Source organism: Tamandua tetradactyla, chromosome 1 (genome assembly GCF_023851605.1).
Source record: "Tamandua tetradactyla isolate mTamTet1 chromosome 1, mTamTet1.pri, whole genome shotgun sequence".
NCBI lineage: Eukaryota > Metazoa > Chordata > Mammalia > Pilosa > Myrmecophagidae > Tamandua > Tamandua tetradactyla.
Window position 1 is genome coordinate 102,297,456 of NC_135327.1, and position 22,125 is coordinate 102,319,580.

Genomic DNA, 22,125 nt, shown 5'->3' on the forward strand with positions numbered 1-22,125 from the left:
TGTACCACCTAATGCAGGCAAGACAACTAGATAATAATAAGCAAAGTTATAAAATAATTTAATAGAGGTAACACCTGCAATACCATAGTATTAAATACTATTAGATCCTTGAAATAATTTTCTTATGATCACAAAAGATTACTTTAAAACTTTATTCTTACCTGTATTGTAAATCTTTAAGTTTTTCATAAAGATTAGGCCTGTACGTTGCTTCTAAAACATTTTTTATTTTAGCTGTGTTGAACATTAACTCCTGTATGAAAATATAACATGAAGCCATTAATATTTGAAATTACTTTTCTAAATTTTGTATCCATTTGAGGGATTATGAAATGAAAAATAAATGGATTATGAAGAAGCAATGTTAAGGAGACTTCTAAGACGCTCTGATACCAAATCTTTTCACTTTTTCTTTTAAATTTTAAGACGAAAATCAAAACAAAGTATAACCATTTTTATACTTTGGTTATACTTTGTTAAAAAAGTATAACAAGAGAAACTCAATGGGCATTACCACCACTCCTGGGTACATACAGAATTTCTCTTCTAACCCAAACAAGGGCGGGGAGGGGGAGGGAGATTCCAAATTTCATTCATGTACGAAGAGGAAACAAGTGCTAAGCAATTTATTCTTTCCTCCTCCAAAGTTACAAAAATTAGAATTCCTTTGGAGTTCTGCTTTATATAGGAAGAAGAAAACATTTAATCCCCATATATACATATATAAAGGTACAGCCATTATTATTTGCTGAAAGTCTCTCAAATCATTTATCATTATTATGTGGACATCTCCATTTGTTCTCTGTGGTTCTTGGGGGGAAAAAACTGGTGATGTTACTTTGTTACCCCTCCTCAGTGATTTACTTATGAAGATGGATCTGTCTAATCAGGCTTAATTGAAGTGTTGGGAATCGACAGTCAATGAGCCAGATCTGGCCTGTGGTCTGGCTTTGTATTACCCAGAAGCTAAAAATGCTTTTTACATTTTTAATGATTGAAAAAAAAATCAGAAGAAGGCAATATTTCATGATACATGAAAATTATATGAAATTCAAATTTCAGTGTCTATAAAGTTTTATGGGAGCACAGTCACACTTGTTACTTTCTGTCTATGGCTTTTTTCACACTATAATGGTAGCAGTGAATGGCTCTGACAGAAATAGATCATATGATCTTCAGAGCCTAAAATATTTGCTATCTGGCTCTTGATGAAAAATGTTTCCCAACCCCAGTTTACTGAATGCAAATATATATAATCATGTTTATATATATGATGCCCTGAATCACTTTTCTTTACAAAACTTTCATGTTGTTTTAAAAACTCTGCTAGGATAGATTACAGTTTGTCTTCTATCAACCTTAAATTCAGCATCTATTCCATCAAATCTTCTAGCATCTTTCAAAAGCTGGATTCGAATATCTTCTGAACAAACAAAGATGCTTTCCAGGCGAGACCAAGTTCGCTGAACTTCCATCCAAGTAAAGATGACTGAGTCTGCTATGTTTAATTTGTTTTGCCAGCCTAAGACTTGCTCCATGAAATATTCCACGTACTTGCTTTGTAGAAGTGTCTGCAACTGAACCTAAAACAAAGGCAAAGCAATTAAACAACAGCTGATTTGGTGGCCCATAAGCTCCAGAAGGGAAGGACTTGATCTATTCAGTTTATTGCTGGTTTCCCAGGACCTAGAATGCAATATCCACAAAAGGCATTTGATAAGTGTTTGCTAAATGAGTAGATTAATGGTAAAAATTCATATTAGCATTTTTTCCAAAAGGAAAAAGGATAAATATAAGCGGCTGCGTTTAATATGTCTTCTACGAGAAAGGCATGCATCTCTGTTGCAGTCAGTGAAAAAAAATTAGGAACCAGGTGCAGCTTTAAAAATGAGACTTTAATCTTTTATCTTTTCTCACATTCCCTGTTTCTTTGCCTAGTAATCATTCCAGATTGTTGTGGGTTTTATTTTTTCATCTCAAAAAAAAAGAAAAAGAAAAGAAAACAAATTTCCCTCCAGTCCACCAAACCATCAAGTTTCCATCTCATTTCTACCAAGCTTCTCTCAGCACCATGGTTTGCTTTAATCCCATGGAAAGTCTCACCATTTTTTCACACAGAAATCTCAGAAAATCACAGAATAAAATGGCTTTTTTCTGGTCTTTCTCCTCCACCTGTAAGCACTTAACACACTTGGCTCTACTTTCCTTTCCAGGGAAAAGCCCGTTGCTTGGTTCCTGTGATACTGCTGTGCCCTGTTGCTAATTTCTCTCTGGCCTCTCTCTCACTCTGCCTCTTGTGCGACTCCTCTACTTGCTCCCCCAATATAGACTTTCTGAGGCTAGACTCTCAGCTGGTTTTTCATCCTTACCTCTCATTAACTAGCTCAGCCATTCTGAAGATATCCATAACCATACTGCGAAGATGACCTCCCACTCTACAATTCTAACTAAACCTTAGTGTTGGGCTGATTTCTGACTTTCCACTTTTACACAAATGTCCCTTACTCTAGACACATCAAAAATCTAAAATCATAATTTAAAACAAAAATGTCTGTAATAAAAGTATCGATCTTACTTGGTTGTGCTCTAGAGTTTCAAAAAGTTGCTCATCAGACCTTAATAATGGAATGCCGGTCCGGTAGTGAACTTCATAAGAAAACTCCATGGTCGCCCAGGTATGACTGATTTCAGTAATAACCTAGTAACCAACAGTATAAGTTCAATTACATGTATAAAAGTTTAATTAAGGATCAATATATCTAAGGAATTATCTAGAATTATTTTTTTACTACTTCCCAAAAAGCAGAATATCAAATATCATAGGCCTATCTTTTTATCCAAATAATTCACCGTAATTAGGTTTAGAGAAGCGAATCCTACCCATCACACCCAAAGAACACACATCACACCAGCATCAAACATCTACTGGACCTGAGTTTTCCATCCTCCCCAGAAGCAGACTACTGCGGCGGGACAGGATTGAAAAGGTCATCTACAGATTTGACAAATGCTGTTCCCAATTCAGCAGCACGGGGCAGGTAGTACTCAGAGTGCCTGAATGGGAATCCCAGCCCCCTGTTTGAACTGGGTTAGTTTACTGCCTCTTTGTACCTCAGTTTCCTCATGTGTACAAGAGAGATAACAGTATAACCTGCTTAAGAGGATTAAATGAGTTTATATTAATAAATAAAGCATTCAGAACAGTGCTTGCTACAAAGTAAAGGACATCTACATGTTTTCTGCTATCACCAGCATCAACAACTGGACCAACCTGCTAGTTTCCCACATTCCCTGTGGCTCAGAAGGGTGACGTTGCCTGCCCAGGTCACACCCAACGAGCAGCACAGAACAAACCAGGACTCAGGTCTCCACACTCCAACGGCCTCAGAAGGACCTTCCTGAGCACGCTTAGATGCTGATGCACAAAATTAGTCTCAGCAAAAAAAGAAATAGCCCCGAGATACCACCTTTTCAGTCCCCAGTTCCTTCACTGCTTTGTCCACAATGCTTCGGATAACATCTTCCACCCTGTGTAATTGCAATGCTAGCAAATCTGCCAAAGTTGTGGCTTCATTTATTGAAAACTCCATCTGATCAGGGAGAAAAAAAGGTAGAATTTTTAATTCCACATATATTAATGGTCATTTTTACCCAATGACCAGAGGAATGAATTAGAGGTAAAATATACTCAACTCAGCACTAAATAGGCTTTAGTTCTGAAAGGTGTGGACAATCAAAGATATTCCTATGAACTCACAATCACTGAAGCATCAGCTGCACGAAGGGGCAAGATTTAGGCCCTACTTTCTTTTGTTTCATATTCTTCCCTTGTCAGCTCGTTTCTTATCTTCTTAGCCCAAAAAATTCATTTTTAAAGAAAATCACATTGTTCATTTGTGATCTGGTTAAAATCCCAGGAATCAGATAGTAGCTCATTTATCTTTTCTTTCTCAAGTACCCTATTTACTGAACACAATTCCCAAGAGTTTCCTTGATTTAACATAGTTTTATCACTAATCTTAGTTCCTTCTCATTCCAAATGTCATTATTCATATTTACCATGTAAAAAAACTTACATTTATTTCTCTATCATCTTGTTAACATTTTCCCCCTCAATATGTGCTGAGAAGTTCTCAATTCTTCCTAAGTACCCAACTCACCTGTGTCTCTTGCAAAGGAAAAGCTGACCCAGTCAGGCTGCTGCAGGGCAGCCACTTCCTTTCCCGTTCCTGCTAGGAATAGCCAATCCCTGATTGTTCAAAGCAAAGGCCCCTTCTGGCTCTCCCCAGGACATTTCTCACTACCAGCCACCTTTCCGCATACAGTGACCAAACCCAGAGCATCTGCCCAGGACTGAGGGGGTTTCTGGGACATGGGACTTCCCGTGCTCAAACCAGGACAGGACTGGGCAAGCCAGACAAGTTGGTCACCTCCTCTCTGTATCACTTCTGACCTCACTTTAGAGCTGGTGGGAACCAGGCACCCAGGCCTGTATTAGAGAAAAAGTGGGCAGGGATGCATACTAGGGCCACCCTGACTAGCTGTGCAGTTCGTGCACTGGAGAGGGACACCTGATCCAGGTGACAACAGGAAGTTGAATTCTGTTTGGCAATTCTCTCCCTGGGACTCAGCCTGCCCCAAGATGCCTCGTTCTAAACCATCTGCCAGAGCAGGTGCCTTGTTCTGAAGTGCAGAAAGATCTCACATAAGCAGAGAGAGACCCTGGTGAAGAGGAGACTTTGGGGGAATATGGGGAGAGTGTGAGGCATGGGGCACACAGTCTAACACAAACCAGAAGACAGAACAGAGATTTTCAAAAGACCCTATAGAAAAAACATTAACTTGAGCCCTTACTGCATGCTGTGGCATACACATGCACACATACACACCTCCAACTTGTTCACCATTTCTGAATGAAAAGCATTATTTTTATTTCATAGAAGGGACCACTGAGGTAGAAAGTACAGGGAATTTGCCCCTAAGGATTCAGGTAGGACCCATAAGGCCAAGTCTGTCTCCAGCTCACTAGGCTGTCTCTTCCCCCGCCTCCATTCTCTGCAACTCTTAAAAGCCTTTCTCCAGAACATAAAAAGAAGAGATTCACTCTCTAATATTTCTGTCAGTTTAAAATTCCTTCTACATTTTTTGACTTATAAAGGTCAACTTATCGGAAAAATAAAGTGCAAAGTTTGTATAGTTGCTTTTAAATAGATGTTGAAAGGCAAGAAATATAACCTCAAGTGGCACAGACCCATGAGAAATAATTTGCTATTTTGCTATACAGTATAAGGTCATCAAAAAGAGATACCATTATTATATGAATTGAAGGGAGGGATCACAATTTCAGAATTTCCTCTTCCCTTCAGGTCACTTCTATAACTCCCATCCTGCCCACAATAAATAAAATTTGTTGCATTCAGTTGGGACTTTATAAAGTGCATCATTTTATTTGAATTCTTACAGTATTCCTCTGATATAGGAAAGCAGATCACATTCCTCTCATTGTCTAGATTCAATAAAAAGCAAAATCAAAACAGAGAGGTTAAGTGAGTTGCTCAAGGTCACATGACCGGTAAGAGATAAAAGGGGCCAGAACTAGGATTTTCAGATGTGCAGTCCACTGTTTTTATTTCAAAGAGCTGGCATCTCACATTTGGCCGAAAAGATCTTTTCACAAATCCCACTTCATCCCAGACTGCATATATTAAGGAATGGAATTTCAGAGTCACAAAAAAATTCAGCCCATGAGACCCAGGACACTGACCCCCATGGCCTGCATCAGCTGGCGCCAGTGCCTGTCCCTGAGGGCAGGGCTCTGTAGCGCCGTCACAGCTCTCAGGGAGGTCGCCATGTCCTTCACTGCACCTTCCAGGCCTGTGTAAGCATCCCACATGCGGACTTCCTTGTCTAGTGACCAGATTTCCTAAAGGAAAAGTGAAAAAAAAAAATCAAAGTTTCCCAGGTATAAAAATGCACTTTATGTTTCGCCTGCTTTTAAAGATAAAATGGGGCGGGCCATGGTGGCTCTGTGGCAGAGTTCTCACCTGCCATGCCAGAGACCCAGGTTCGATTCCTGGTGCCTGCCCATGCAAAAAAAAAAAAATGTATTTCCCCATTCCTGGATTAGGAAAGAGAGGCACAGCATTTATATCCCTAGCTGAGGACACAACCAGATAAATGGAAAGGAATACACTCATACAGATAAAACAAACCCACTATGCAAGCCAGTTGGATGCACTGGTGTTTTATTCGAGGGCATAACTGGACGTCCCGTGAGGAAGCCCACGGGACGTTGGGGCAGAGGAGCAGTCAAGTTCACAGGACCTGTGCAGTGCATAGTGCTTCCTGTAGAAAAGTAAGTACAGGGAAAACTGAGACTCTTATCTGAATTAAAAAGATGTCCTCCAAATACACAAACCCTTTGAGGGCTTAGTTCCTTGGAACTCACTATCTCATGGTTTTAAGACTATTGAATAGGGTCCTCAACTTAGCTGGCCATGGAACAACATTGCAATCGTGAATTCAAAAACCCATTATGAAACAGCTGGATCTTAGCACAAAATAAAGGCCAATGCCAAGTGTCCCTTAAAAAAATAAAAGAGCTTCAGCTGAGAATGGGAGTTATGCTGTCACCATGAAGTGAAATAGCTGAAGGGTATAGGAGGTAAGCAGGAAATTATCACAAAAATGAGGTAACCAGCAACCCCATAATATTCAAAAGGAAAGGGGCCTTTTACTTAGGGTCTTTGGGACCAGAGTGATAAGGGAGGAAGAACTGGGGACATTTAGAGTAGCTGAGCAGAGATTTGAAGAGCGGGTCATGGGCAAGAATATACGGGGCTGAGAAGAAAGCAAAAGGTCTTGTCACTTTTTAACTGCCTTTCACTGCTATACGTTTTGGCTCTGCCCCAAAAAAGTTCAAGTCTCTTCAAGACCCATATGACTCTAGAGATTAGATATCAAAGCACTAAATTCAAGAAGCTAAGTTTGGTATGTATTGAGCACTTTGGAATACTGGAATAACCAAAAATAACATAAATATCATAATATCCCATATATTTCCAGAAGTGTCATACTCTTATTAGTTGCTCCAAATTCCAGAACCAAAAGCTTCATTTTCAGATACAAAATGCTTATGGTTGCTAAAAACAGATGTAGGGAGCTCATGATTATAGCTGCTACTCTTAGATTCATTAGCTCTAATGTGCTTTTATCAACTCATTCACAGAAATACAGGCTTGATTTGAAAGGCAACTGGCTGAGAGTGAAAAAAAATACTGTCTCATATCATTCTATATGAAGTAAATAAGGACATGTGCCCAACATACCAGAATATGAGATTAGGGAAGATGGAAGGAGGTGGTGCCGAGAAAGATAAATTGTTGAAACAGACAGTTATGGAACTTGCCTTGGCAAACCTTCTGAGTTCTACATCCATCTGTTCCACATTAATCTGTCTCCACTGGGTTTTAGTCCAATTATCAATGCTTCTCTGAAACCGCACAAGCAGATAAAAGTGTCAACAACATTTGGTGAAAGCAAGTCTTTCACCAAATATATAAACTCATGATACACAGTGACTCCGTCATCCAGTGGGAAGTGAATTATTTAAATATTAACTGCACTTATCAGAGCTTCCCTATCACCAAAACAAAAGCGTTGACAGACATGTCAAATGTAAGGCTAAAACATTATGATGTATTAGTTTCTAGTAACAACAACAGACTCCATACCCATACCACCATTATCTTTTAATACTACTTACTTTGGATAAATTGATAAGTCTACTGGCATTAAATAACAGATTTTTATAATGCTCTATGTAACATAAAATAAGCCTTCAAAGACAATCTTCATCCACTGAAAACAAAGTTCTTATTAACTATATCTTGGCCATAGTCTACATCTTAATACATGCCCATATAGCTTTCAACTAATCTCAAAGATAATTACAAATAATACTTGTGGCCATATGTCTTTTTCTTAGAACTTATTATTACACTTCAGTTTTCAGCTTATTTAACCACATATAAAATAACTTTATTTTTAGTAAGGGCCCATTTATATATGCCACCAGTATAAGCATTGGTGTATACATTTGTTTGAATGTTCAGGTCACCATATATGTGTAATACATATTTATATATTCATTTTTATTTATATTCTGTATAATCTTCAAAAAGGATTTTGAGGCAGTTGACTCATACAAAATCTTACCTTGATCTAAAAACAAAAGCAACTGATACTTAAAGAAGAATCTTCTACTAAAAGAGATATATGGGGTCAAATTCTGAGGGAAAATATTTAATGCTCACATATTTCAAGACATTATAAAATTCAAGGAGAATGACCCATACACGAAAAAATTGCATATTTATACAAAAAAAGAACAAAAAGAAAAATAAAAGCATGTTTTCATAAAGCAGCCATCTTACTCTGACATAATTAATGACATCCCAGAGTCCTTTGAGCAATTTTATTTCTTTACGACACTGTTTCATTGGCTTGTACTCTGGGAGTGCCACTTCAAAAAGACACATCGATTCCTGCATCTGCAATAATTCTTCTTCTAATGTCTCAAGCTCTTGGTTTGCCTAAGGAGAAAACATGCACAGACACCCTTAAGAGTCAATGAGTTGTCAGAGAAGGAAAATACCTACCAACGCCACAAAGCCATGGAGTTATGATATTTCAGCACTTAGAATTAATTTTTCAAAGAAAACAAAGAAATCTGCAGCATAACTACTGGCAAAATGTAGAAGGCTTTGGATTAGCAAACTCACAGCTACTTGAGAAGTGAGAATAGACTGTTAATGAATGCAGAAACATTATCAATACCTTCCATTTAAACATATTTCAGCAGATTTCTACGAATACAATTTTTCTTGATCTTTATTGTACAGCTAAGGACTTTGCTAAGGAGAAAAAGATGGGGATCAATCTATCTACCTACCTATCTGTCCTAGCTATCTAGTTATAGTTTACTTGATAACCTTTTTGATAAGCACCTATTGAAAGGAAAAAAATAAAACAGCTTGCAACCCAAGACAACTTTCCCCAGCCTCCCTCTCCAGCTCTTCTGGGTGCTGCGTCCCGAACTCTCAGCTCTGTGCCCAAGCTGCTCTTTCTTGATTTATCAAGTTGAAACGTTACCTATGGATGACCCACTTTGCAAAAAAAGGATTTTGCTTTATTTTTTTCACTTTACGTTTTCTCCTATCCCTTCTCAACATCTACCAATTATATTATGTTAGTTCTTTTGATTTTTTTTAACCTTAAATACCCATATTTAATCCTTTTGTATCCAATCAACTTTCAACTCTCCATTCCTTATTTTATAAATGGGAATATAAGCACCCTGCTTTAATGTTTACAAGCTATGTATTTATAAACAGGAAACGCAATCATTTGACTTAGTTTTACAAATGTTTCATTATGAAAAATGTCATACACATAAAAGGGAGAGCGTGTATACGCGTGCAGGTTTATATGGGTACCCACTGTCGAGCTTAGGAAGTACAACTTTACCCATAACTCTTAATGCCCTTCTCAATATTATCTCTTTCCTTCCCAGTAAAAATTTAACCACCAAATCAAATTTGTATTCACTATTCCCTTGGCTTTTTTTTTCACATTTTCACTTCATATGTATGTATTATAAAATGCTAGAGTGTTAGAATTTATTTTTTAAATGTATATGAATAGTACTTCAATTATTATTTTGAGTTGTACTCATATTCATAACGATATATGTGAAGTTCATTCATTTCCACTATTATATAATACTAGATTGTATTAATATACCACAATTAATTTATTTATTCTACTTCTGGTGGTCATTTAAGTTTTTCCAATATTTCACTATTAGCATTAGTAATGCTATGAATTTTCACATCCCCAGATGCATACTGTTTATGGAGGGTTTCTGATATCTTTTTTTGGTATGCTGTATGGTGGAGGTCACATTTCATTCTTTTTCCATGTGAATATCCCATGAATACAGCACCTTTTTTGTGGAACGTTTTGTTTTGTTTTTGGAGTGCATGGGCCAGGACTTAAACCTGGGTCTCCTGCATGGCAGACAAGAATTCTACCACTGAACTAACCATGTACCCCTCTGATATCTTTTAATGGATTAAAAATGTTATCTTCTATTCCTAGTATGCTAAGAGTTTTACAATGAAAGCATGCATGTAAATGATATCTAATGATTATGAATGTTGAATATCTAATGACTTTTGTGCATCTCTTGAGATGATCTTATGATACTTTGTTTTAATTAGTTAATGTGATGTAGTATGTAACATGAATTTTTAATGTTAAATCAAACTTGTTTTCATGGCATGAATTCAACTGATTTACAAATTGGTATAATTTGTTTTGTTTAGTGCGTTTATATCTATATATGAGAAAGGCTGCCCGGTAATTTTTCCTTTCTCATATTATACTTTTACCAAAGCTAAACAAGCTTTATAGAATAATTTTATCATTATTCTTCTGTCTACAGAGTACTATGAATGAGATCTGTTATCTCTCAATTTTTTGACATAGTTTGGATAAAATATATATACTTTTCATTTTCCAACTTCTTGTTAATTGTGTTCATTATCTTTTGAATTTCTGTTCTGTCTGTACTATTAAACCCTATTTTATTCCTAAGATTTTTTATTTTGTTTTTTGCTTTTTTTTCTCCTTGATCATTCCATCAGAGATTTGTCAATATAATTACTCTTTGCTGAGAACCAAATTTAGCTTTATCTATCTCTTGCTCCTCAAAGTACATATCTTAGAAGTTATTTTAGTGATGATTTGCTGGTAATAAACATTCAGCTTTTGTTTATCTGAAGAACCTTTATCTCATTCTTATTGAAATATGATTTTATTTGGCAGAATTTTGAAGATATCATCTGCCACCTACTGGCTTCCATTGCTGATAATTATGAAAATCAAATCATCATTCCTAATGAGTGAGCTGCCTTTTCTATCTAGTTGCTTTGAAGAACTTCCTTTTATCTGTGGTATTTTGCAGTTCACTATGATGTGTCTAGGTATTGATTTCTTCATATTTATCCTGTTTGGCATTTGGTGAACTTCTAGAATCTGCTGTTTAATGTTTTAACCAGTTCCAGAAAAGTCTCAGCTATTATTTCTTTGACAAATGTTCTGTTTATTCCTCTTCCAGGAAGTCTGAATTGAAGATGGTACACATCATTCTAAATATTTCTTCCATGTCTCACAATCTCTTTTATGTTTTCCATCTCTTTATGTACCTATATGTTGCATTCTAAGTGATTTCTTCCAAGTTCACTTATTCTCTTTTCAATCTCATCATTTGCAGTTCACTAATTCTCTCTTCAACTTTAGCTCTCAAATCCATTCACTGTGACTATTTTAACCATTATATATTCCATTTCCATAAGTATTAGGCTCTTCTTCAAATTCAGCTAACCATTTTTGACTGTCTCAATTTGCTCATTCTTTTTAATATTACTTTTGTTTCCTTAAATTAATGTCTTCCAATATCTGAGGTTTTAAATGGGCCTATGACTGTGGTTTGCTATCCCTGATTACTCTTACTCATGATAGTGTGTTCACTGACTTATTATTGTGAACTCCAATTCGACTGGATTTAATCTGTAGGAATCCTGAGGAGACTGGACTGAGAAAACTCTCTTCTAGAGAAGATTTGGGTTTGCCTCTGCCAGGTTCTAAGAAGAATTTTAATTTACTAGCCTAGAGATACCCTACCACAGAGGTAGTATAAAATTGAACCATATAGCCCAGTAAGAACAGGCCTATGTTTACAAATTCCCAGAGGATCTTCTTCCCTTTTATTCTCTCCTACTCTGAGAATAATAGCAAGGACTGACAGATAATCTCCCAGGCTCATTTTGCAGGCTGCAGATTTTCCCCAGCCTACTCTTTCACTGAGGGTGTCAACTCTTAAGAGCATCTCACTTCTTGGCAGAAGAGTTAATCACAAAGTCCTAGATTTCTTGCATTTATATTTGCCACTAGAGCAACACAAGTATCTGTGTTAGCTTCTGCTTTCCTTCCTAGTTTCATGTATTCTCCCTGTTTTCTCTTTATTTTCTTGGGAACTGAGCAATACATTGCATGTTTGTGAACATGTATTCAGCTTCTATTTTACAAAAGAAAATTATTCAAAATATTTAGTCAACCATACTCCCCAAACCCAACATCTCTTATTTACTTTTAATTTTATTTTTCCTATTACTCATTCTAATTCTATTAGTAATAGGAATATATACCCAATTATGTTTATTCAAATGTTTACTGTATCTGTGGCTTTGAAACAGCACATAATCCAACTTCTAGGGAATCTCAGTATAAAAGGAGAAATTCACCATATTCTCCCCTTGTTCCTGGAAGGTCAATGATTTTTGTCTTTAGAGGGAGGTGTGTGGAGTATTAGGGCCTGCCATACCAGCCCAGGACAATCACACACACACGTTTCAGGGGGAGCCTAACTAGACAAATATTAAATATGCCTGCAGAAGAAACAGACCAGGGAGATCAGTTCAAGAAAAAGTTAACCCACGTCTACTACATTCAAAGACCCTTCAACACATTCTGTAGGTACAAGGATAAGCATCTCTGACTTTTAAATATGCAACTATATGAAAATGGGAAAATTCAATAAATAACTGTAGTAAATGTTTTCACACAGCACATCGTTTAGTCAAATGAAAATGTCTCCCCACCCACAATCTGTTCAGACCACCTGCAATTCAGACACAATCTTTTAAAAAAGAAAACTCTATTAGCATGTCCTAATCTACTCCCTTTCAAGTAACATATTAAGAGTTAAACTAACCAATTTTCTTCAGCCAAGTGAAAGACAAGACCTTATGCTACAGATGGGTGTTTTTCAAATGGGTTTAAAACAACAAACCTAAATTTGAACCAAGTTTAGAGCGGTGAGTTGTGTCTGTTTGCATGTTTTACAGCAATCTGAGGAATAAAGATTATTTCTAGTATAAAGTAAAAGCAAGAGAAAGTTCACAGAAGTGCAGCTGAAGAAATCAGATTCCCAGCTCCTGAACCCAATCTTCACAAAGTGATTTTATCATTTTGGCTGATAGGTTAAGAAATCCAAAAGAAGCAAAGATACTATTTTTCTAAAAGAAAAAAGTTCAAGACACCATTTTGAGTCTCATGAATCACATTTTCCTCATTCAAGAATTTGGATTATTTGCCCACTGAATTCATTCTATAAGTCAATGATGATGATGATGTAGTTCACGAAAGACCAGGGTAGACTCAATAATATTCGCATCCAGGATTAAGGATGAGCATGGGCTTTTCTTATTATGGTTAAAAGTTACTAGCCTAGTATCACATGGGAAGCAGTATAGTGGTTAAAGTCCTTGAATTTTTTTTTTTAAGAATTTGGGCGTGTGACTCCTAGTTGAATCCTAGTTCATCACTTACTATGTAACTTCCAACATGGTACTTAGTCATACATGCATGCTTCCTTATCTGAAATAGGGAGAATAGTAGTAGCTACTTTGTAGGCCTAAGGTGAAAATTCAAAGAAATAACATAAGTAATATGATTAATGGAGGTCTTGACATATAGGAAGTGCTCAAGAATTAGCAGTAATGGTAGTTGCTCTTTCACTAGGAGGATAACTTTGATGATGCTGGTGGTTTTTGGAAGACATGATTTAATCTACAATATGCCGTACTTGGGGGAAAATTTTTAACATTGGGATTTAAATAGTTGATTCTCAGTTTCTATTACTAATGGCAAAACGAAGGTAAAATAGCAGTATCTCAGTGTCTAAACATTTTTAAAAATAGCTATAACAATACACACAAAATATTTCAGGTCTACTTTACCTTATCAAGCACTGTGTATGGATTTTCTGCATTAAAGCCAAAAGGAACATAGCGTCTGAATCTCTCTCTGAATTCTGTCTGCTTTCCCTGATCAGGACAGAACAAATAGAAAGTGAATCTCAATAAATAGTTTCAATTATCTTTGTAAAAATTTTCCTTTAAAAAAAAACTTAGTAACTAGCTTACATCAAATAAAATACATTTTTTCCTTAGAAGAGCAACTTCTGCATTATGAAGAGGTGAAACTTCATGTCTGACAGTTGCAGCAATCTTTTTGGTAGTTTCCCACCTTTCAGGTAATTCCTGCAAAATCAAAGGTACAAAGCAGTAAATTGCTACAACTCCTAAAACAAATCAACTCCATAGGATTAAAATTCTAATTTCTTTATACCAACTCATGACATCTTCTCTTTCACATAGAAGTTAAGGAATTTATCCAAAAGATTAAAGTGATCAAAAGGCTTAGAGCCAAGGCTGAAGTACTAGTTGACCCACTGATACCTCTGCATTTGTATCTTTCTGGCATATACCATAGTTGTTCTCATCTCAGAACAGATGAAAATCTTTTCAAAATAAACATCACAAATTGGTTTGTCAGTGACAGAATAACATTAAAGCACTCCAGAAACCACTTACTGATCTCTTAACAACTAGAAACTGGAAATGCAAGTGAGCCAGTGATTTAGCAAAGGAAAAAAGATTCTTTGAGTCTAGTGGGACAGGGATGGAAATGTGAATCAATCTCATCCTCCTGCTTTTCCTTTAGCTCCCAAATCTCTGTGTGCACTCTCTCTGGATGGAGAGTTTGAGTGGTTGGGTTAGGTTAGGTTCATTTTAGTTGAATAGGATTTTTGAAGTGAGAAGGGAAGTGCAAGTTCATTCTTATATGATATAGTTTAAAAGAAGAAATAGTTCAGTAGAGATTTAACTCTGGCTCTCCCTCCTACAATGCAAATAGGACAAAATTATTTTTTTTGACGAGCACGTGCATAATTTACTGTATCCAGCATTCCTTGTATCCAGACTAGTAAAGCATTGTTTCTATGGATCATCTCCTAGGACACTGAAATTGCTTTGTCCTACAAACCCACCCATGGTGATAGGACTATCTGCGTAGCTCAAGTGCAAAAATTAAAGTTTCTAAAGGCCGCTTTGTAACTCCTGACAAATGATTGATGAATGACTAAGTAACAGCCAATTAGGAAGAGGACAATTTGCTAAGTACGAATTGCATCTATGACGGAGGAGGTGCTACATCAGTAAAACACATTCTTTGACTTAAATTATTTTATAATCTGGCAGAGATTCTATGTGACAAAATGTGTTAAATTCCATAAGGAGGTCATGTGCTACAGAATCCAAAATATATAGGAGGCGACATGTCAGGAACCCTAAACCAGGCAAGGAACCAGGAGAACTACATTCTAAACCCACTTGTTCTTCCATCTTGTATTTTGACCCTCCACCTCCTTAAGTTTCTGTGTGTTCTCACCTGTACAGGAAGAGTCTCACTTTGGGTTTCCAATTCCATCCCACGGAACCTAACTACCCCATGGAGTTCCTACAGGAGCCAGCCCTGGGAAGCCAGGGAGAAGTCACATTGGGAGCTCATGGCCTTTAAGCCTTTCCAACTGCCAGTAGGTCTGCTGGGACCTGCTTTATAATTGGGGATTCCAAATAAGTTTGCACTTGAGGAAAAAAAGATCAAATTATCTTCAAAATCTCTCTAACTGGTAAGATCCACTCAAGGAGGGAGTAACATTGACTAAGGCTCAGAGGAATGATTAGATTTCAAGAGGCAGAAATTAAAATGAAACTTCCTGAAATCCTTCTGGTAAGGTAAAGCTATCAGAGCAGGGAGGGAAGGGATGTGTGTTTTTATGGAAATTAGATAGTACATAGGAGGATAAGGGCAGTCTGAAGGATTCTGGGCAGGAAAAAGACTTGGTAAGACCTGAAGATTAGAAAATTCAATCTAGCTGCAGAACATATGGGAGATGAGGTGTGAGGGATTTGATGAGCTAAGAAGCAACAAGAACTGGATCAAAATGAATAAAACAGGAGTGGAAAGGAGGGAACTGACTGAAGATACACTGTACCAAGAGACCATTTTGCTGGTGGTAAACTCCCATGGCTTTGAGAAAATAATACTTAAACTTAGTAGGCACAGCCACATCATAGTGTTTTTTTATCGTATAACCAAGCACAGGCAAGCATTTGGAAAATGCTAGAAATGCTAATAAGAATAAAGGAGAGTAAAATTATCTCAAGTTGATTAAATAAAATAAAATTGAGGCACTGTCACCCACCACATGCAACTTGAACTGCCTGTGAACGTTGCTTGTTTTCCTGCCAGACCTTTGTCTCCGAGCTCCTATTATGTAGTTTCCTGACCTGCCTCAATTACTGATATGGTAACATACACATAGCTAAGAGTTGGCCGAATATTTTCAATAGTGCCATAATCTCAGACAGTGAGTCAAACTTTCATAATGCAAATTTTGGAAGCCATAGCTAAGATTCCACTTATTGATTATTTCAGTTATGAATTATTTCTTTTATGCTAGATGTTAGGATCCCTGGACTCAAAGAATACCAAAATCTTTCTAAAAACAAAAAATATTGATAGTGGGTTCTACCGTAACATCTACATTTCGTCCCTCTATCTCCATCTTGTCAACTCACTCCATGTCCAACAGGATTTTCAGCTCTAAGTTCAGCTTTCACTTAAAGAGAATTGAACAATTCACATGAAGAAATGACTCACATGCCTCCTAGTCAAGAGAACACTTAAAAATAAATACAATGTTGCATTTAATTCTCACAAAATAAAATGGGGGTCTAGAAGGACCAAAGAGGAAACAAAGAGGCAATGAGAGGTTAAGTAACTTGCCAAAGCAAGTTGGATGAGATGGACTCCTGCAGTATTTGAAAATAAATCTAAGTCTAGGTTCCAGCTCTGATCACTGATCTAGAACCCCATAAAGTTTTCTGGTTAATGTGTCCACTGATGACATTTGGGAGGTTAGAGTAACCATAGCTTGGAAACTGGTGGATGATGTATAAATATACAAACAATCTACAGAACTTCAGTGTGGGGATAGAAGCCAAGCCTCAACTGTAAGGTCTTGGTACAGGGTTTTAATTTATATTTGAAAAGACTTTGTTGGTCATTCAGCACATAGCAGCCACCAAGTCTCTCCAGAGCATGGAAAGAGGAAGCTGGCATGAAGTTCCGTTTAGGAAACACAGCGATTTCTCCATACAAATCAGGCTTTCTCTAATAACATGTCCATACTACGCTTCTAAAGTCTAGACAACTTCCCAACTGGCAGGCAGTTTGGAATGAAAAAGAACTTTGATGTATTTCAGGTGTGAAAGTAATGATAAAAGTGGCACCCAAAAAAGCAACCTTAAGGTTCTCTACTATCTGAACGCCTTCTAATAAGAAGGCAGTGGAGCACAGCAGTTAAGGACGAGTATTTTGGCAGGAAACACACCTAGATTATAGTGTTAACTGGCTTTACTACTTGCATGACCTTGAGAAAGTTATTCAATTTCTTTAAACTTCAGATTCCTGACCTCTAGAATGGAAACATTAAGGTTTACTCAATAAGTTGTTACGATGATGTTAATAAAAGGATGCATGTAAAGTGTTTGGCTAAAGAGAGCCTAAATATATGGTAATTATTATTATTTCACCTCTACACTTACCTCCAACTGAATATGAACTTGCTCAGGCATCTTCTGGCTGTAGCTTTCCAAAAGTGCAATGGTTTCTTTTAGTGGTTCAAAGAGTTCATCTGTAGCTTTCTGTCGGCTTCTCACAGCCAGAAGATGTCCCATGATGTCAACTAAACCATCATGATCACCTTCACTTAATTCTTTCTGCAGTCCTGTGTCTGTCTCCTTTATAAACTCTTGTAGCTCATTCAGACTATTCAAGATATTTGTGTACATATACGCAAGCACAAACACAAATTCAAGTTATTAAATTTTAGTAGTATGAGACTTCTGATTGAAAATTATTTTCATTATGTACCTAATCAAACATTATTTATTATCTCTATTATAAATTGGCAAGTTGAATTCAAGTCTTAAAATATCCCAATTTTAGAAAGCAATAAGGTGCTACAAGTTACAATTCCAAACATCAAAGTGCAAAAGGCTACCTGTCGACGACAAATCTCAAAAGATGCTCCTGAAACACCCAGCTCCATTTCTTTATAATGTTCAGCAAGCTCACTTTGAAAGGCTTCATGTCCACCTTGAACCAACCATCAAACACTCTGAAGTCATCAAACTTGCTCATCTGAATATACAAAGCCTCATAGATGTCAATCTGTAATTGGAAAAGAAAATCCCACTAACTATAACAACGTAAGCAGATATCAATGGCTACAGCAAATGTTCAAGTTTCTCCTTGCCTGTTCCTTGAATTGTTTGATAGTTGGAGGTTGTTCAGGGACTTTTTCATTTGCATGTGCATCCATATCCTCAGATGACAGAGTATGGCCATAAAGGAGAAAATGCTTCATAAACTCAGCTCGGTCATCCACCCAGAGGTAAGCATAAGTCTCCAGTGTACTTCTGAAGTCCAAGACCTTTCTGATGACCTCCGCCACTCTTGTCATTATCTCCTGCCTGGCATCCACCAGGCCCAGCATGGTGTCCATATCATTCTAAATGAGAGGAAAAGCAAGCAGTTACTGAAACCAATCTTGTGTTGTCAGTTACGTGAAACATAACATCCTCCCAGACAACCGATCAAAGGGAGAGTAATTGGCAAAACAAAAATTTATACTGTTTGTTCCAACTTCTCCTTTCCTTGTTCTCCCCACTACAATTTATTTTTGCGTTAATATTAAAGCTAATCACCATTCACACAGAAAATACCTGATAATTTGCTATTTCCAGATGTGATGCTACTCGTTTCATCTGAGCAGACATTCTAAAACTATTGCATAGCATTTCTTCTACCAGATCGTAGAATCCATCACCAGCCTCTTTTTCTAAAGAAGGTTTAAACACAATCTCAGGGGGAATCAGGATCATTTGCGCTTGAAAAAATGGTGCAGGCTTCAATCGTTTCTCTGTATTTATCAGAAAGAAATCCAAGTCATGCAGTATAGCCTGAAAAAAGCCTTCTACCACAGTGTCATCAATGAATTCTACATAAATCTTCCATGTATCCAGAGAAGGATGGGCTTTGAAGAGTTTCCTATTTTCCTAGAAACAGACAAGTATTAATAAATGAGTATAAATAATAGAGCGTAAAATGAAAGTTTTCCATTTAAATGGTCTGTTAAAGAAGGGACTGCGTTTTCGCGAACAACACAGGAACATTCAAATGCCAGGTTGCAGAAACTTGTGCTAGATGGCTAAGCAGGATTTAATGACATTAAGTTTATTTCTGTAATAAAAACAAAAGCAATTCTTTAAAGGAAAAATCAGTATGAAGATTGCTATCCTCAAATACTGGCAGGAAATACATTAGCTACCAGTAATTTCCAGATGCACTGGACCTGGGCTCTAGTTCTTGCTCTGCCCTTCACTGTATGTGGCCTTACACTTTGTCCTCCTGGATCTTTACTGTAAATTAAGTGATTTCCTAAACTGGTCCTTCACAGAATCATGTGTGCAGATAGCTGATGATCACTAAGTCGGAGAAAGGCTGCCTACTCAATGCCACTTGAGACTGGCAGGGCAGCACCCACTATCTTAAAGTTCACTTAACTCGCCTTAGCATAATTGTTTCCAAACCTCATTCAAACATACAGATTTTCGTTTGTTTGTTTGGCAAGCCACCTTCAAACAACATGTGGAATAATAACTCATCTTGGAAACAACGGACTAAGTGAAATCTCAGCTCCCTTTGTGTTCCAACCATCTAGGGTTCTAACTCAAAATTTCTAAAGGGGATTGGTAAAGTTAAAGGGCAGGTAAATGGGACAGGATGAGGCCATATATGAGATGGGATGGGTTAGGGAAGGATGGGAACTGGGAACACATAGTGGGACAGGCCTAAAAATTTTGGATGGGAAACAAGGTTGATTCCAGACAGAATCTGGGTGACAAAGGTTGCATGGTCTACACAGGCCAGAGGACAGATGCTCAAGGCAGAAACCATAACTCAAAGAAAAGGAGACACTAGAATGAAAGCTTTGAGTATTCCCTATAGTAGATATATGACCCAAGACTCAAGGGTGTATCCTTTGTGTAAGAATTAGAACTGTAGAGATGAGTCCAGCTCCTGATAAGGCCCCTAGAGCAGAGATGACAGAGTTCTAGGGCTGTCTTATCCTTGAACAAATTTAAGACCTGTTCCTTTCATGGATGCTGGGTTGCTCACCTCCAGAGTTGAACCATTCACATCTGTGTAGGCTATGTGACCTGTTTCCCAGGAGTTGTGCAGTGCACATGCTGGATGTTTTAGTTTGTTAAAGCTACCAGAATGCAATATACCAGAAATAGGTTGGCTTTTATAAAAGGAATTTATTAAGTTACAAAACTTATAGTTCTAAAACCATAAAAATGTCCAAACCAAGGCATCCAGAGAAAGATAACTAGGAAGGCACATGGCTGACTTCCAATGGTCCTTTGGGTTTCAAACAGCTTCCCCAGCGGTGTTTTCTGCATCTCCAAACATTTGGGTCTCGTGTTGGCTCTGAAGCTTTTTCCAAAATGGTTCCCTCTTCAAGGAGTCCAGTAAGCAACCCCACCTTGAATGAGTGGAGACACATCTCCATGGAAACAACTTAATCAAAAAGCTCTCACCCAGAGAAAGATCAAAGGTAATGGTAGAGTTATATCGAGAACGTAGGATTTAACAAATGAATATGATTGCTGAATCATTATATTGTTATTTCTTTTAGTGTCCAGTATCTTAGGGCAGCTAGAAGCAAAAATCTAAATTGTGGAATTGTAACCCATATCAAACTCTGAAATCTGTTCTACAACTAATTGTTGCAATGTGCTTTGAAATTTACTGCTTTCTTGTATATATGTTATTTTTCACAAAACAGAAAAAAAAGTTGATTGTGATGATAAAGGCAGAACTACATGATGATATTGTGAAACACTGATTGTACACTTTGGATGACTACGTGATATGTGAATACATAATACATATCAAAAATAAATTAAAAAAAAAAAAGCTCAGCCTCTCCAAGAACACCAACTAGTTCCATCCCTCATCCCATATTATTGACACCCTTTTCCAATATGAAAAAGTTAGAATGGGGCATAGCCCAAACACCCCTAAAGAGTGGGAGAAAGATCAAAGGTGATGGTATAGTTAAACAGAGAAGTTCGGGTTTAACAAATGGGTACTGAATCATTCTATCGATATTTCTTCTAGTCTCCAGTGTCTTGAAGCAGCTAGAAGGGAAAACTTGAAATTGTGGAACTATAACCCATACCAAACTCTGAATTCTATGCCCACTTGCTACAATGTACTTTGCAATTTATTGCTTTTTTGTATATATGTTGTATTTCCCAATAATAATAAAAAATGTTTTTTAAAAAAGATTCCATCCAACAGTATTGATCAGGATTAAAGAATATGGTTTATCTGGGGTACACAGCAGTGTCAAACTGGCACAGTGGGTGACTGTACACAGCAGGCCTCGCTCCTTTGTAGGAAGGAGAAGTATAGATCGTAGAGCTGGAAAAATCCTTCAAGTCCATCTCATCCAGTCTTCTCATTTTAAAGCTATGAAAACAAAGACCTAAAACACTTCCATTGTCATACTAGTAGGAAGGTAGCAACTAAGCCAGGATTAGAGAAAGCCCTCCTAACTCCCAAGGGTAGGTTTGCAACGCATTGAACTGATATCTCTGTGGTTGCCTCATTATGGTTTATGCCTTCTCATACCAACAAACCCAATTTATGTCACTGCAGTGGTGTTTTAAGAGATGTGCTTTCAACAAATAAAGGAAAAGAAAAGAGGGCTTTATGACATCAAATATTTTCTCAGGTCCTTACATGATGCTGCCCTTCTCTCTTTTCTCCACCTTAGACTCTAACCCCAGACTACACTGAAACCCTATAAAGCACAGAGGCTGTGGGGTGAGCCACACTCTGCTGCATTCCTACAGTTTTCCCCAAACCACACTCCTCCCTGACATCCTGAGGAACCACGCTCAAAATCATATGCCCATAACCTAAGGGGAAACGCCACCTAAAAGATACAACCTATAAAAACAATTAATGATATAATTTCTATTTTAAACTCTGAAACTCTCCTCAGATCTCATA

General features: G+C 37.3%; 1 protein-coding gene across 2 annotated transcripts in view; it reads right to left on the reverse strand.

The window, feature by feature from the left end:
* The window catches only part of DNAH11 (dynein axonemal heavy chain 11), a 424,306-nt gene that overhangs the window by 298,468 nt on the left and 103,713 nt on the right, over positions 1–22,125 (reverse strand). For both annotated transcript variants that reach the window (XM_077122193.1, XM_077122194.1), the window contains 13 exons: positions 18,762–19,094; positions 18,293–18,547; positions 18,038–18,207; positions 17,580–17,802; positions 14,052–14,168; positions 13,866–13,952; positions 8,436–8,594; positions 7,409–7,492; positions 5,765–5,923; positions 3,468–3,590; positions 2,576–2,698; positions 1,359–1,583; positions 162–253 (listed from right to left, as the gene is read on the reverse strand). In XM_077122193.1, coding sequence (XP_076978308.1) covers positions 162–253; positions 1,359–1,583; positions 2,576–2,698; positions 3,468–3,590; positions 5,765–5,923; positions 7,409–7,492; positions 8,436–8,594; positions 13,866–13,952; positions 14,052–14,168; positions 17,580–17,802; positions 18,038–18,207; positions 18,293–18,547; positions 18,762–19,094 — 2,150 coding nt within the window. The remainder of the gene's footprint in view (positions 1–161; positions 254–1,358; positions 1,584–2,575; positions 2,699–3,467; positions 3,591–5,764; positions 5,924–7,408; positions 7,493–8,435; positions 8,595–13,865; positions 13,953–14,051; positions 14,169–17,579; positions 17,803–18,037; positions 18,208–18,292; positions 18,548–18,761; positions 19,095–22,125) is intronic.